The sequence below is a fragment of the Melanostigma gelatinosum genome (genome assembly GCF_949748355.1).
Source record: "Melanostigma gelatinosum genome assembly, chromosome: 4".
Taxonomy (NCBI): domain Eukaryota; kingdom Metazoa; phylum Chordata; class Actinopteri; order Perciformes; family Zoarcidae; genus Melanostigma; species Melanostigma gelatinosum.
In genome coordinates, this window is record NC_136637.1 from 5,093,262 (window position 1) to 5,110,890 (window position 17,629).

Sequence of the window (17,629 nt, forward strand, 5' to 3'; positions counted from 1 at the left end):
ACACTTCATGTTTACTTCTCCTGATCTTTACCTCCTATAACAAGGTCCATAGGGGCATCTCAATAAATACACATGTTATATTATATTATATAAGTGTTATTTACTGATTGTTTTCGTGTTGGAATACATGTTAAATATTGAACTGCCAAGTAATAATGCGTGTTTGATACTTACATTTTTTTTGCATTAAATCATACTGGGATGTTTGCTGAAATTGATAGGATGGCCCTACCTAGAACATTTTCCACCAGCCGCCACTGGATTCGATTTATGTAAACCATTTTAAGATACAATCACAACAGCAGGTACAAACAGTCAGACCACCAACCAACAAACAAGCAGTTACAAAATCGAGGCAACTCACCGATGAAGCTTTATCGAAGTCCACCCATCGATAATATTCCAACAAAAACGGATTTGTTACATTGCCAAAGGTCCCGACGATCCAATCCAGTAAAATATTGAAACTAGAGATTGAGACCATAAACTCATGTTTACAATGTTTACTGAGGTAATACATCATGAGAGAAGTAGTCATTTTCTCATAGACTTCTATATAACCAGAGGAGTCGCCCCCTGCTGGCCAGTAGAGAGAATGCAAGTTTTAAGACTTCACTCGGCAGAACCGGAGGTTGCCGCCTTGTTCAGACTGCAGAAATTCGATTCGTTTTTCGAATGAGATCTTTCCAGATGGCCCCAACTATCAATTGCAAGTTATCAGATCAGATGTGTGTGTCCAGACATCACCAACCTATCTGCATGGGTTGCTGTGGTAAGGACTTAGGCGTTAGTGACGACGTAGCTACGCTGGTGACACAGATACACAAATAAAATGCGGTATAGAGTAAAGAGCACAATATTCGCCTGAGAGATGTAGTGTTTGACCTCACCTCTGACACTAAGGCGTCCATGGAGAGGCCCGTCCACAGCCACCAGATAGACTGCATCAATATTGTCGTTGTCCACTATCTGCAGCTCCTCCCACGTGATTGGTCGGGACTGACCCTCCAGCAAGTCCAAACCTGAGACATCAGAGACAGGAAGACAATGGCATTAAAGTTTAGGTTAAACAGTAGATGCTCAGTTTGACGACAAGAAAGGATGTATTTTGGATGAAACAATGTAAAGGGTTTTATGTCAGTGAAACTCTTGTACCCATGTTCCAGGAGACTCTGGGGGCGTTTGTTTCCGTCGCCCTGATGGAGATGTGGACCACGATGGGTGGGCTGGTCATGTAGGAACTGTCTATAGCCTGGAACTCCACCTTACATAAAATAGATTGACAGAATGGACTGTAAATGTAATATTTGACCATGTAAAAAAATATTTAATGACTGGAAATTCTGCAAACAAAGAGAGACATCCAAATTAATTAATTTGGTACAAAAGTCATAAATGTTAATGAGACAAGCCTCTACTTTAAAGAGGCTGTTATTTTTTTACTATATTTTATTCAATTTTGTTGAAATGTCCAATGTTTTTATTTTTCCTGAAAGATCTACCTCTCGCTGAAATGGAGTTATTTTTGACAATACACCTCATATATACTTCATATTTTAAGTCTTGTCTATTCATTACCACAATTAGCATAGCCTCCAGTACCTCGTAGTTCCTGCGGTGCGATTGGCTGCTGTTGGGCGGCTGGTAGGCCACCTTCATCTCGTGGAGGTCCAGCCATGTGAAGGACGCGATGGGCTTTGTGTGATCATCCAGGTGGGTGATGTAGCCCTCGGCCGGCGGGGCGGACACGTTGAAGACCAGCCTCTGCTGCGGCGTCTCGTGGTCCTTGGCGTCCAATGAGGCCGTGGTGAGCGGGGTGAGGATGAACTGGTCCACCTCCAGGATGAAGGAGGCCATGAAGGCGGCTTGGGGCGGCTGGTTTTGCATCGCGCCGTGGATCAGAACCGGCAACCACACTGACTCTGCCTGTAGGGGCGGGGCAAGGGGATGGGAAGGTGAAGGTCGTGATAAAGTTGCCAAATTTTTTCTAAAGAGCGACTCGTGGTTCTGCTTTGAGCCTCATGAGATTTCATTTTCCTTCCTCTAAAATCTCTTTTGGGACACTCGAGTTTACAACTTGGACTTACCTCACATGGTAAGTCAAAGATGACTGTAAACTGCAGCAACAACACCGTGTTGAGCACATCACCTAACTTGATTTGACCGGCTTTTGGCAGAATATTATGAAAATAGGAGTGGGTTTGCTTGGCACAGCTGACCCTTTGATAAGTCCCGCTCTCGAATGCAGACTGCCCAATCGTAGCAGAGCATCGGCCAGCTACGACCAGGGTCCGACAACTAATCGGCTCTGCTCCATAGATTCTCATGCAATGGTTTCAGGTTTACTTCATGTCCAGGCTGGTTTAGTGGATTTGGAGCTAGTCGTATACGATGTCGCTAGGTCACTCTTCCACAGTCCAAATATGGTAAGTTCCGTTCATTGGTTGCAAAAAGCCAAACTTGAGGCTTCAAAACTGCAGTCCACAAACCAATGGGTGACGTCACAATGACTACGTCCACTTCTTATATCTATACGTCTTCTTATGTCTTTGTCTATGTATCTAACGTGTCAGGCTCATCCGGTGAACATTAACACCAGTATACTGGGTTTGAGGGGCTAGAGGTATGTGTTAATTTACAGTAGATTATAAACTGTTAGTTGGAGACCTGGTAAAGTTACAGAATGCTCTCTATATATATATATATACCGGTATATACTGTATGTATAGGGTTGCTATGTATATGTATATATATATATATATATATACATATATATATATATATATATATATATATATATATATATATATATATATATATATATATATACATAGCAACCCTTTGGTTCTATGCTGTAACTGTATCTTCAAGCTGTTCTTCAAACTTCCCAATAGAAACAGAAGGTTGGTGTAGGGTTAGCACTAGTGGAATGTCAGCTGAACAAATCACAGTTTAAGCCTCTTCAATTTAACCACTGAGTAGACAGCAGAGAGACTGACTATATTTGGAGCCCAACTGCACCTTTGTGGTTTAATAATGATGGAGGGTCACTGACGCTTTTCTGAAAACAAAATCAAAAGCTCAACAGTATTCTCCTCTCGTCATGCAACGCTGTGGGGACATGGACTAATTGGAAGTTTGAATCATTTCATTCTTCTTCTTTTAGGGCCAAAACTATTTAAAATTCGTTAATTTTAAAGATTTTGAATTGAAAAAAGTTTGAATTCTTTTTTTGTTTTAATCTCCGTTAAAATAGTTGTTAGTGAAGGAAATAAGGGAAAACATCAATACGACTGCTAATTCCTAACTTTTCAATGGTGGTGTATGTTTTAACACGACATGTATCACTTAGAAATCAACACATGCTGCCACAACTTCTGCTGTTACTCGTGGTGGTAGAATAAGCCAATCAGACGTGTTAGAAATGACAGGTCTTTGTTAAAAAAAGAAACACTGTTTATGTGCTAACAAAGGCACGTTTTGACGTTTGGGTTAGTTTTTGGTGCATTTTAAACTCCTCCACAACCTCCTGCTCAGCTTCCTTCTACTTCCACAGAGCTGAGAAGTGAAAGTGGGTTGTCACCTTTCGACTGCCAATAAAACCTCTCAGACGTTAATCTCGACTGGAAAACATCCGACTTGGATAGAACAGAAGCTGCAGTGTATCGCCTTTGTTCAATTCAAGCACCTTTGAGTAGCGTTGCCACTAGTTGTTTTCCATCTGGCACACTATTTCCTACACTGCGATCAAAAGGGAAGCAAATGTTGCCTGTACCTCCAGCAGAGCCCTGGTGCCCTGCTCCCTCAGCTCCACCCTGATGGGGATGTAGTCGATCTCCGGTGACGGAGGGCTGAGGTGTTGGTACTTCAAACCGGAGCTCAAGAAATCCTGGCAGCTGGTTTTGAGGAAATGAACCTCCTTGGTGTCGTGACGACAGGGTTTGTTCCCGGGACAGAGCGCCGCCGTCTCTCTGCCTGATGGAGGACAACAGACGATTGGAGAGGAATCAAGCTGCAGCAGCATCAGATTAACTTTGTGCATGCTGAAATCATCAAATATACACAAAAGCATCCTTGTTAACATTCAGTATTTTATTCTAATCATTATTTTATTTATTTTAAATTCTTTCAAATTTGTAGACATTCCAAAATGTATTTTTTAGGAAAAGAAATTCCACATTCTATTGGATTCATTTTTTCATATTTATTACATTTTTGGTTATTTAGCTGTTGTTTAAAAACAATTATATTTGTCATTGTTTTCATATTCTTTTTTCGTATTTGTATTTTCTTATATTCTTATATTCTTATTTTCTCTCAGATCATTTGACCATTTCTCGGTTAAGCTTTGTTGTTTTACTGTAAAACAATTTATTAATATTATTATTGTTATTATTATTCCAGAGTTGCTGACATCAATGTATCAATCCAATTTATGTCAGCGATGTAATGTTGTATTATTTCACAATTTAAAAAAATCAAACAATACTTTTATAATAAAATAATTGAAAATATATATATGAATTCAATTTGTTATAATTTGTAACTTCATTAGTTACAGGAAAGTTAACTACTAACTACTATGGTTACTGTTGACCAGAGGTGTGTTTGAGGTCATCTGTCGGCCAAATAGGAAATATATTTTGTGGTTTAAAAGCCGTTCAATGAGCCAGACCTTGAACCAGTACTGCGACGTACCCTTCCTCTGTGTGGAGTCCTCCTCCCTCACCAGCTGACCCAGAGCCGGGACGCTGGTGTCGGTGGTCATCAGCCTGACTATGCAGACCAGATCTGCCGTGGTCCGGATGTTCAGGACGGAGCTGTCGATGGCGTTGGATAAACCATAGAACAGAGGGACCACGAGCGGAGCGCTGCCCAGCTCCACCACGCTGGACCCCGAGTCCACCACCCGCACCGGCAGAACCACCGTCTCCACCAGCGTGTCCGAGGACGTGAACCTTCACAGGAACACCACCCACCGTGTTAAAAGAGATTCATTTGGGTTTAGTTTCAATGTATTGTTCCAAACACACTGTTTCTTCACAACATAGTTTTTGTTGAAATCTCTCAATTTTTCTTTTCATGTCTTTATATTTCCATTTATATTATTTAATTGTATCTGATTATTTTATTGCATTTTAAAAGTTTTTGTCTGTTTATTTTGTCGTTTTAACGGTAAAACACTTTGCAATTGTGCTCGGCCTTCATACTGTAAATAAAGTTCATCAATATTATTATAAATCAAGAGAATTACTTCATTGCAGTCTTAAAACAGGAACCTTCTTGATGCTTCAAATTTTCAACAGATCTGCAGTGTTAAACGAACAAATCAGTTTTTTGGGAAAAAACTGTAAAAAAAAAAATGTCGGGCCATAATGAAGTCCTACAAATATAGAATGTTTCATGACTTTATTATTTCTGATTATCTCACATGATAATTAAATGAATGAATTGTTTAAATTAAACCTAGTTTTACTTGCATTACTACTGCTAGAACTGCTTCTAATGCTAACGGTTGCTAACTGACCTGTAGACTCTCAGCATCACTGCGTCCTCGTCCAGCAGAGGACTGCCGTCATGGACGTATTTCACCTCGTCCTCCAGGAAGCTGCAGTCAAACACCTGCAAACCCCACAGAACCAAACCCCAGTAAAACCACAGGACTGCTTCAGTTCACGTGTAACTGTAGAACTACAGCAGGCGTGTCCTCACCTGCGGGGTCAGCCTCCCCACCCTCTGAGTGACGGCTTCGTTCATCACCACCTCTACCTTACAGTCTGCAGTGGGGCCCACGCTGATCTTCAGCTCCCTCTCCGTGACGAACACCGACCGACCCCTCGCGACCTCCACGCCCGAGTTGACCGCCACCAGACTCCCGCCGCAGACGGACGTCGTTGCCACCGCTGCCGCCGCCGCCGCCGCCAGCAACAGCATCAGCGCAGCACTGACAGCAGCCATGTTGGATCAGGGAGGTCCTCTTGTTGCACAGGTTTGCGTGGGAAGTTGTGTTCTGGAGCAAAGCGAGTCGATGGAGGACGAAGGCCGAGGCGTCTTCCATTCAGTCTGCTGCGACCCGCATCCTCTTCTTCTTTTGTATAGTGTCACTGGAACCCGCAGAGGAGAGTTTAAATGAACGTGATTAAGAAATAACAGTTACAATTCAGAGTATCACCACTACTTCTTACACAACAGGGAAACAGTTCAGTGTCTTCTGATTCATCTTATATCTGTACCCCAGCAGTACATTTTGCATTTATCCACTCTGCAAAGCAATTCTCAGTGTTAGCTTTGTGCTGCCAAAATGGGGGGAAAATGATATAATTATGAATTTAGCCAGTTTACTGGAAGTTCAGAATGCTGCGTTGTGTGTTTTCAGAAACCAATGAGACAGTGAGTTCAATTTGAGTAACAGATCCATGAATCTGAAAGTTTATCGGAGACTTAAACACTGCAATTATTTTCTATTTGTTCTCTTTTATCTGAACATTTGACCATATGTGTTGTTAGAACGTCGATTAGGCATAGTGTGTTCAGAACTTCACTCTACTTGGAGAGAGAAAACACTGACGTTTCATCACCTTTTAAAGTAGTTTTGTTAGCAAACAGCTGCCTACAGATACACCCAGCAGAAACAGGGAAGCATGATCGACACACCTGATGAACTTATGATAAATAGTCGCTCTCTTTTTAGCAGGTAGTGTCATCAGAGCTTTTTCGATGAAAATGCTGAGACTGAACCAGATAGGAAATAAAAAGGACAAAATATAACTAGGAGTTGAAATGCTCCGTAAGCTGCAGAGAAACACTTCCCCCCCTTTCACTTCACATATTTCAGTCACTTTTAACATAAAAACAACAACTATTGTTTTGTGGAGCTTGAAGTTAAAACAAAATGAGGCAATTCCAATTTTAGAATTTGATCCATTGAAAAGCTAAGAAACAGCTGTAAACCTGACCCTTGACCTCTTCCAACACTCACACTTCTCCCCTCAACACTGAATCCGTTGATACTTACAACTCAAACTCCTGAACAGCTCCGAACCTGCTCTGACATCACCATCTACCCCTTAAAACTCTTTCTTGCTAAAAAAGGATGAGCTGCAGCTCTGAATCCCCACGACTGCCCATGGCCAACACCAAAAACCTATCTCAGTCCTCCAAACCCATAAAGAAAAAAATCCCAGCATGCAGCTGGCCAGCCCGGCTTCTTCACCACCCCGCCCCCCCTCCCCCACCCCCCGTGCGCTGCTTCACACTCCCAGTCGGAAAACGCTTTCACCCTCCATTTCACTTCAAAACTAAGGCCCACTGCAGGAAACAAGGGGTTAATCTGCGTGACCCGCAGAGGTGCTGGAACTGGCATGGGGCCGGGGTGGAGCGGGGGGGGGGGCAAGGGGGAGGCAGGGGGTGTTTTCAGGATCAAAGCAGGGCACCAACTGGAGCCGGCGTGTCACTTCCCATCCAGCCAGACGAGCGTCGCTTCATTAGTTTTAGGCTTTCAGCTGGATGTGTGTGTGTGTGTGTGTGTGTGTGTGTGTGTGTGTGTGTGTGACTTCAGCTCTGTGGAACTTTGTGAACGTGCTGTTGAGGACTCAGTTTTGCCTTGGATTTGGGATTAAAACCAGTACCTGTACCTCTATGCATGTCTTTCACTGTGGCGTTGCTTTTTTTGCCAGAGTAATTGATGTATTCTATAAACTGTGTAGTGTTGAAATGTAACTTGTAAGTTAATGTAATTGTAACGTAAATGTACACTTACTCAGGTACTTGAAGCTACTACGAGGTACATTCATTTTGGGTTGATTTTAGCGATAAAAGCAGTTGTGTTGCCTCATATCCCTCCAGCGGGCCCAGCAATACGACCTGGGTTTCCAGTAGTGTGGTGTCAATGTTGGCTTGTAGCGGGGTCAGGCAGAGCAGCGAAGCAAAGCTCAGCTCCTGGCCGGTGGAGGAGCTGCTGCTGCAAGTCGAAGGAAGCAGCGAAGCCGGATCTGGGTCTGTCCAGGGTGGGCTGGTCGGCGCCAGAGGCCCCGCTGTAGTCCGAGCTGCTGTCGCATTTTGTCAGATTTCTCGCAGAATCCGACCCGGTGGCACCGATGACAAGCATTAAGGAAATCTATGTAGAAGTAGTCAAGCTTATCACTGGTGGTCTTGTTTACTCATGTAGGTCATATAGAGCAGGGCTCACTAATAGGCGGACCGCTGTCCTATCCAGACCCGGACGTATAACTGATGGATAATTGAGAATTATACATTTTGGCGGAGCGCTTCTATTTTAACCTGCACTTTCTATTTGATTTGGCAGTTGACGACACAGAAACATTGATACTACTACAAGGCTTCTTGAATATATACGTATATGGTGCTAAAAAGCGCAAGTTAGATATTTTTGTAATGTTCCGGACCTTTGCACTTCACACAATTCATACACATGCTAGCATGCGAGGTGCCCTCATTGTGGACTGGAGGGGCTGGGGATCTAACCGCTGATCTACCAATTGAAAGAATGGATGGCTGCTGATATACAACAGGACTCTACAATGGAAAGCATGTTTTAAGATATTTTATTAAATGCCTTCATAACTATTGCAGCATTATAATTTTCGGCTATAAAGTAGGCGAGTATGAAACCCTCCCTGAGGACCCTTCAGTGAAACAAATAAATCATCCTAATGTTATGAGTTTGTTAGTTGGTTGGTCGGTCCACGATATTGGTCCAGACGTTTACCTCAACAACTATTTGACGCCAAGCGTCTGATCACTTGCAAATGATAGTTCGGGCCGTCTGTAAAGATCTCATTCGAAAAACAAATCGGATTTGCCTGCAGTTTGAACAAGGTGGCAACCTCCGAATGAACCGATGTGGAAGTGTCTTAAAACTGCATTATCTCTACTGACCAGCGGGGGGCGACTCTTCTGGTTGTATAGAAGTCTATGAGAAAATAACTCTACTTCTCTCTTGATTTATTACCTCAGTAAACATTGTAAACATGAGTTTATGGTCTCAATCTCTAGTTTCAAGTCTTCTTCAATACAGCATGATGTTCATTTAGTAAATGATGGTCCATTTAGAGTCAAATAGACCATAAAGCAGGGTATGCTTTAGGGCGGGGCTTACTGTGATTGACAGGTCACTGCTGCTACCAGAGCCGTATACGGTGTCTCTATGTCACACCTCCGCATTCAGAGCCAAAGACGACAGTATTGAGAGACACGTTTTTTTCGTTTTGATCTAAACATGAGATTGGTGAGATTCATTTCTTCTTTCTAATTATGTAAAGCATTGGGTTTGTTTCCGATGCCCGTGTTTTTGATGTGTTTTTTTTAAACAGTAGATTTACTGGCATGAACTAGAACTTAAGACCCAGATAGTTCAAAAAGCGTGGTTGACGAATTGCCATGCAATTGTGTACAGTTATGATCCCCGGAGGATAAATCCCTTTGATTTTTGTGAACCTGTCTTTTCCTCTTAGCATTTAGGCAAATACAGGCTCACTGAGCTGCTAGCAGTTCTGATGCAGGGAGTTAGATTCTGCACACTTCGGGTGTTGTTTCACGCCCAGTTTAGGTTGTTTAGTTTGTGATAGTACGTTTGGTCGTAGCCGATAGCACAATGGACAAAGCCTTTGTAGAATAAAGAGTCAACAGAAGTTCTTAAAACAGATTAAAACAAAGACATTTCTCTACTTACATCCCTGCTGTCTCTCCAAGAGCATTCCAAACATACCGAGTATTTAGTTTCAAATCCAGATTTTCATGTTTTTAAACTGCGAAGCAGCACAAGACTCTTCACTAAAAAAGGGATACTTAAACTATAACAATTACAACAGCACATAAAAAGACAGAACAAAAACGTCTAAAGCCAAAACAGCTATTGATATACAGTTGCTGCTGCTACTGCAACTTTACAAATTGCCTCTGGTATTTCTGGAATTACTGCTACTATAGCTACATTAACAACAACAGCCACAATATACGTATATCTACTACGATCTTGACCATCGGCTTGCTTTTAAAAAATATTTCTATTGGCTGGTCTGGGCCAATAAAGTTAACTAAACTTGCTATAATTGTGTTTTATCGCTAACTAATCTTTCTATTTTAAACCATACTGTTGTGTTTAATGTGTACAATGAGTTTATCTGTTTACGGGAGTATATTCTTGAGTGCATCTGGATATTTGTTTTTATCTGCTTATTCATGAGTTCATGTCTGTATTTGTGTTCATCTGCTTGTACAAATGTGGTTGTATGTTCATCTGTCTATTTGTGAGTTCATCGGTTTGTGCGTATTATTATTATTCGATATTTATTACATGTACATACAGGTCATATTTTCGAAGCAGTGGGCTGCTATAAAGCACCCGAAAAGAAATTTAGGGTTCAGTGTCTCGCTCAAGGACAGTTTGACATCAGACAGTCAGGGTTCGGATCTCATTCCCCAACCTTGTGTTTAAAGGAGGACCCACTCTACCCAATCAGTCACCACCACCCCCATACAGTGGGCGTCCAAATAGTGAGATATCTGTCCAGTCAGTGAGTTTGTCTTTTCATAGAGTGAGTTTATCTGTCCAGTGGGTTAATCTTTCCATGAGTTCATCTGTCCATACTGTACTTCTGTATACAGTGACTTTATTTGTCTGCAGTTATTGTATTTGTCCGTACAGTGACTTTATCTGTCTGCAGTTATTGTATTTGTCCGTACAGTGACTTTATCTGTCTGCAGTTATTGTATTTGTCCGTACAGTGACTTTATCTGACTGCAGTTATTTTATTTGTCCGTACAGTGACTTTATCTGTCTGCAGTTATTGTATTTGTCCGTACAGTGACTTTATCTGTCTGCAGTTATTGTATTTGTCCGTACAGTGACTTTATCTGACTGCAGTTATTGTATTTGTCCGTACAGTGACTTTATCTGTCTGCAGTTATTTTATTTGTCCGTACAGTGACTTTATCTGACTATTGTTATTGTATTTGTCCGCACAGTGACTTTATCTGTCTGCAGTTATTGTATTTGTCCGTACAGTGACTTTATCTGTCTGCAGTTATTGTATTTGTCCGCACAGTGACTTTATCTGTCTGCAGTTATTGTATTTGTCCGTACAGTGACTTTATCTGTCTGCAGTTATTGTATTTGTCCGTACAGTGACTTTATCTGACTGCAGTTATTGTATTTGTCCGTACAGTGACTTTATCTGACTGCAGTTATTGTATTTGTCCGTACAGTGACTTTATCTGACTGCAGTTATTGTATTTGTCCGTACAGTGACTTTATCTGACTGCAGTTATTGTATTTGTCCGTACAGTGACTTTATCTGACTGCAGTTATTGTATTTGTCCGCACAGTGACTTTATCTGTCTGCAGTTATTGTATTTGTCCGCACAGTGACTTTATCTGTCTGCAGTTATTGTATTTGTCCGTACAGTGACTTTATCTGACTATTGTTATTGTATTTGTCCGTACAGTGACTTTATCTGTCTGCAGTTATTGTATTTGTCCGCACAGTGACTTTATCTGTCTGCAGTTATTGTATTTGTCCGTACAGTGACTTTATCTGACTATTGTTATTGTATTTGTCCGTACAGTGACTTTATCTGTCTGCAGTTATTGTATTTGTCCGTACAGTGACTTTATCTGTCTGCAGTTATTGTATTTGTCCGCACAGTGACTTTATCTGTCTGCAGTTATTGTATTTGTCTGTACAGTGACTTTATCTGACTGCAGTTATTGTATTTGTCCGTACAGTGACTTTATCTGTCTGCAGTTATTGTATTTGTCCGTACAGTGACTTTATCTGTCTGCAGTTATTGTATTTGTCCGTACAGTGACTTTATCTGACTGCAGTTATTGTATTTGTCCGCACAGTGACTTTATCTGTCTGCAGTTATTGTATTTGTCCGCACAGTGACTTTATCTGTCTGCATTTATTGTATTTGTCCGTACAGTGACTTTATCTGACTGCAGTTATTGTATTTGTCTGTACAGTGACTTCATCTGTCTGCAGTTATTTTATTTGTCCGTACAGTGACTTTATCTGACTGCAGTTATTGTATTTGTCCGTACAGTGACTTTATCTGTCTGCAGTTATTTTATTTGGCCGCACAGTGACTTTATCTGACTGCAGTTATTGTATTTGTCCGTACAGTGACTTTATCTGACTGTAGTTATTGTATTTGTCCGCACAGTGACTTTATCTGTCTGCAGTTATTGTATTTGTCCGCACAGTGACTTTATCTGTCTGCAGTTATTGTATTTGTCCGTACAGTGACTTTATCTGTCTGCAGTTATTGTATATGTCCGTACAGTGACTTTATCTGACTGCAGTTATTGTATTTGTCCGTACAGTGACTTTATCTGACTGCAGTTATTGTATTTGTCCGTACAGTGACTTTATCTGACTGCAGTTATTGTATTTGTCCGTACAGTGACTTTAACTGACTGCAGTTATTGTATTTGTCCGCACAGTGACTTTATCTGACTGCAGTTATTGTATTTGTCCGTACAGTGACTTTATCTGTCTGCAGTTATTGTATTTGTCCGTACAGTGACTTTATCTGTCTGCAGTTATTTTATTTGTCCGCACAGTGACTTTATCTGTCTGCAGTTATTGTATTTGTCCGCACAGTGACTTTATCTGTCTGCAGTTATTGTATTTGTCCGCACAGTGACTTTATCTGTCTGCAGTTATTGTATTTGTCCGCACAGTGACTTTATCTGTCTGCAGTTATTGTATTTGTCCGCACAGTGACTTTATCTGTCTGCAGTTATTGTATTTGTCCGCACAGTGACTTTATCTGTCTGCAGTTATTGTATTTGTCCGCACAGTGACTTTATCTGTCTGCAGTTATTGTATTTGTCCGTACAGTGACTTTATCTGTCTGCAGTTATTTTATTTGTCCGCACAGTGACTTTATCTGACTGTAGTTATTGTATTTGTCCGCACAGTGACTTTATCTGACTGCAGTTATTGTATTTGTCCGCACAGTGACTTTATCTGTCTGCAGTTATTGTATTTGTCCGTACAGTGACTTTAACTGACTGTAGTTATTTTATTTGTCCGTACAGTGACTTTATCTGTCTTCAGTTATTGTATTTGTCCGCACAGTGACTTTATCTGTCTGCAGTTATTGTATTTGTCCGTACAGTGACTTTATCTGACTGCAGTTATTGTATTTGTCCGCACAGTGACTTTATCTGACTGCAGTTATTGTATTTGTCCGTACAGTGACTTTATCTGACTGCAGTTATTTTATTTGTCCGTACAGTGACTTTATCTGTCTGCAGTTATTGTATTTGTCCGTACAGTGACTTTATCTGTCTGCAGTTGTATTTGTCCGTACAGTGACTTTATCTGACTGCAGTTATTGTATTTGTCTGTACAGTGACATTATCTGTCTGCAGTTATTTTATTTGTCCGTACAGTGACTTTATCTGTCTGCAGTTATTGTATTTGTCCGTACAGTGACTTTATCTGTCTGCAGTTATTTTATTTGGCCGCACAGTGACTTTATCTGACTGCAGTTATTGTATTTGTCCGTAGAGTGACTTTATCTGTCTGCAGTTATTTTATTTGTCCGCACAGTGACTTTATCTGACTGTAGTTATTGTATTTGTCCGCACAGTGACTTTATCTGTCTGCAGTTATTGTATTTGTCCGCACAGTGACTTTATCTGTCTGCAGTTATTGTATTTGTCCGTACAGTGACTTTATCTCTCTGCAGTTATTGTATTTGTCCGTACAGTGACTTTATCTGACTGCAGTTATTGTATTTGTCCGTACAGTGACTTTATCTGACTGCAGTTATTGTATTTGTCCGTACAGTGACTTTATCTGACTGCAGTTATTGTATCTGTCCGTACAGTGACTTTAACTGACTGCAGTTATTGTATTTGTCCGCACAGTGACTTTATCTGACTGCAGTTATTGTATTTGTCCGTAGAGTGACTTTATCTGTCTGCAGTTATTTTATTTGTCCGCACAGTGACTTTATCTGTCTGCAGTTATTGTATTTGTCCGCACAGTGACTTTATCTGTCTGCAGTTATTGTATTTGTCCGTACAGTGACTTTATCTCTCTGCAGTTATTGTATTTGTCCGTACAGTGACTTTATCTGACTGCAGTTATTGTATTTGTCCGTACAGTGACTTTATCTGACTGCAGTTATTGTATTTGTCCGTACAGTGACTTTATCTGACTGCAGTTATTGTATTTGTCCGTACAGTGACTTTAACTGACTGCAGTTATTGTATTTGTCCGCACAGTGACTTTATCTGACTGCAGTTATTGTATTTGTCCGTACAGTGACTTTATCTGACTGTAGTTATTTTATTTGTCCGTACAGTGACTTTATCTGTCTGCAGTTATTGTATTTGTCCGTACAGTGACTTTAACTGACTGTAGTTATTTTATTTGTCCGTACAGTGACTTTATCTGTCTGCAGTTATTGTATTTGTCCGCACAGTGACTTTATCTGTCTGCAGTTATTGTATTTGTCCGTACAGTGACTTTATCTGTCTGTAGTTATTGTATTTGTCCGCACAGTGACTTTATCTGTCTGCAGTTATTGTATTTGTCCGTACAGTGACTTTATCTGTCTGCAGTTATTGTATTTGTCCGTACAGTGACTTTATCTGTCTGCAGTTATTGTATTTGTCCGTACAGTGACTTTATCTGTCTGCAGTTATTGTATTTGTCCGTACAGTGACTTTATCTGACTGCAGTTATTGTATTTGTCCGCACAGTGACTTTATCTGACTGCAGTTATTGTATTTGTCCGTACAGTGACTTTATCTGACTGCAGTTATTTTATTTGTCCGTACAGTGACTTTATCTGTCTGCAGTTATTGTATTTGTCCGTACAGTGACTTTATCTGTCTGCAGTTGTATTTGTCCGTACAGTGACTTTATCTGACTGCAGTTATTGTATTTGTCTGTACAGTGACTTTATCTGTCTGCAGTTATTTTATTTGTCCGTACAGTGACTTTATCTGACTGCAGTTATTGTATTTGTCCGTACAGTGACTTTATCTGTCTGCAGTTATTGTATTTGTCCGCACAGTGACTTTATCTGTCTGCAGTTATTGTATTTGTCCGTACAGTGACTTTATCTGACTGCAGTTATTGTATTTGTCCGCACAGTGACTTTATCTGACTGCAGTTATTGTATTTGTCCGTACAGTGACTTTATCTGACTGCAGTTATTTTATTTGTCCGTACAGTGACTTTATCTGTCTGCAGTTATTGTATTTGTCCGTACAGTGACTTTATCTGTCTGCAGTTGTATTTGTCCGTACAGTGACTTTATCTGACTGCAGTTATTGTATTTGTCTGTACAGTGACTTTATCTGTCTGCAGTTATTTTATTTGTCCGTACAGTGACTTTATCTGACTGCAGTTATTGTATTTGTCCGTACAGTGACTTTATCTGTCTGCAGTTATTTTATTTGGCCGCACAGTGACTTTATCTGACTGCAGTTATTGTATTTGTCCGTACAGTGACTTTATCTGTCTGCAGTTATTTTATTTGGCCGCACAGTGACTTTATCTGACTGCAGTTATTGTATTTGTCCGTACAGTGACTTTATCTGTCTGCAGTTATTTTATTTGGCCGCACAGTGACTTTATCTGACTGCAGTTATTGTATTTGTCCGTACAGTGACTTTATCTGTCTGCAGTTATTGTATTTGTCCGTACAGTGACTTTATCTGTCTGCAGTTATTGTATTTGTCCGTACAGTGACTTTATCTGACTGCAGTTATTGTATTTGTCCGTACAGTGACTTTATCTGACTGCAGTTATTGTATTTGTCCGTACAGTGACTTTATCTGTCTACATTGTATTTGTCCGTACAGTGACTTTATCTGACTGCAGTTATTGTATTTGTCCGCACAGTGACTTTATCTGTCTGCAGTTATTGTATTTGTCCGCACAGTGACTTTATCTGTCTGCAGTTATTGTATTTGTCCGTACAGTGACTTTATCTGTCTGCAGTTATTGTATTTGTCCGCACAGTGACTTTATCTGTCTGCAGTTATTGTATTTGTCCGCACAGTGACTTTATCTGTCTGCAGTTATTGTATTTGTCCGCACAGTGACTTTATCTGTCTGCAGTTATTGTATTTGTCCGTACAGTGACTTTATCTGTCTGCAGTTATTTTATTTGTCCGCACAGTGACTTTATCTGACTGTAGTTATTGTATTTGTCCGCACAGTGACTTTATCTGACTGTAGTTATTGTATTTGTCCGCACAGTGACCTTATCTGTCTGCAGTTATTGTATTTGTCCGCACAGTGACTTTATCTGTCTGCAGTTATTGTATTTGTCCGCACAGTGACTTTATCTGACTGCAGTTATTGTATTTGTCCGTACAGTGACTTTATCTGTCTGCAGTTATTGTATTTGTCCGTACAGTGACTTTAACTGACTGTAGTTATTTTATTTGTCCGTACAGTGACTTTATCTGTCTGCAGTTATTGTATTTGTCCGCACAGTGACTTTATCTGTCTGCAGTTATTGTATTTGTCCGTACAGTGACTTTATCTGACTGCAGTTATTGTATTTGTCCGCACAGTGACTTTATCTGACTGCAGTTATTGTATTTGTCCGTACAGTGACTTTATCTGACTGCAGTTATTTTATTTGTCCGTACAGTGACTTTATCTGTCTGCAGTTATTGTATTTGTCCGTACAGTGACTTTATCTGTCTGCAGTTGTATTTGTCCGTACAGTGACTTTATCTGACTGCAGTTATTGTATTTGTCTGTACAGTGACTTTATCTGACTGCAGTTATTGTATTTGTCCATACAGTGACTTTATCTGTCTGCAGTTATTTTATTTGTCCGTACAGTGACTTTATCTGACTGCAGTTATTGTATTTGTCCGTACAGTGACTTTATCTGTCTGCAGTTATTTAATTTGGCCGCACAGTGACTTTATCTGACTGCAGTTATTTTATTTGGCTGCACAGTGACTTTATCTGACTGCAGTTATTGTATTTGTCCGTAGAGTGACTTTATCTGTCTGCAGTTATTTTATTTGTCCGCACAGTGACTTTATCTGACTGTAGTTATTGTATTTGTCCGCACAGTGACTTTATCTGTCTGCAGTTATTGTATTTGTCCGCACAGTGACTTTATCTGTCTGCAGTTATTTTATTTGTCCGCACAGTGACTTTATCTGACTGTAGTTATTGTATTTGTCCGCACAGTGACTTTATCTGTCTGCAGTTATTGTATTTGTCCGTACAGTGACTTTATCTGTCTGCAGTTATTGTATTTGTCCGTACAGTGACTTTATCTGACTGCAGTTATTGTATTTGTCCGTACAGTGACTTTATCTGACTGCAGTTATTGTATTTGTCCGTACAGTGACTTTATCTGACTGCAGTTATTGTATTTGTCCGTACAGTGACTTTAACTGACTGCAGTTATTGTATTTGTCCGCACAGTGACTTTATCTGACTGCAGTTATTGTATTTGTCCGTACAGTGACTTTATCTGTCTGCAGTTATTGTATTTGTCCGCACAGTGACTTTATCTGTCTGCAGTTATTGTATTTGTCCGCACAGTGACTTTATCTGACTGTAGTTATTGTATTTGTCCGCACAGTGACTTTATCTGACTGTAG

At 40.4% G+C, this 17,629-nt stretch overlaps 1 protein-coding gene across 1 annotated transcript in view; it reads right to left on the bottom strand.

Moving 5' to 3' along the window:
* Positions 1–17,629, bottom strand: part of frem1b (Fras1 related extracellular matrix 1b) — a 53,295-nt gene that overhangs the window by 33,845 nt on the left and 1,821 nt on the right. Inside the window, exons 2-8 of the mRNA XM_079266913.1 lie at positions 5,713–6,104; positions 5,528–5,622; positions 4,699–4,958; positions 3,776–3,975; positions 1,603–1,926; positions 1,156–1,264; positions 891–1,022 (exon numbers count right to left, since the gene is read on the bottom strand). Coding sequence (XP_079123039.1) covers positions 891–1,022; positions 1,156–1,264; positions 1,603–1,926; positions 3,776–3,975; positions 4,699–4,958; positions 5,528–5,622; positions 5,713–5,958 — 1,366 coding nt within the window. The 5' untranslated portion in view covers positions 5,959–6,104. The remainder of the gene's footprint in view (positions 1–890; positions 1,023–1,155; positions 1,265–1,602; positions 1,927–3,775; positions 3,976–4,698; positions 4,959–5,527; positions 5,623–5,712; positions 6,105–17,629) is intronic.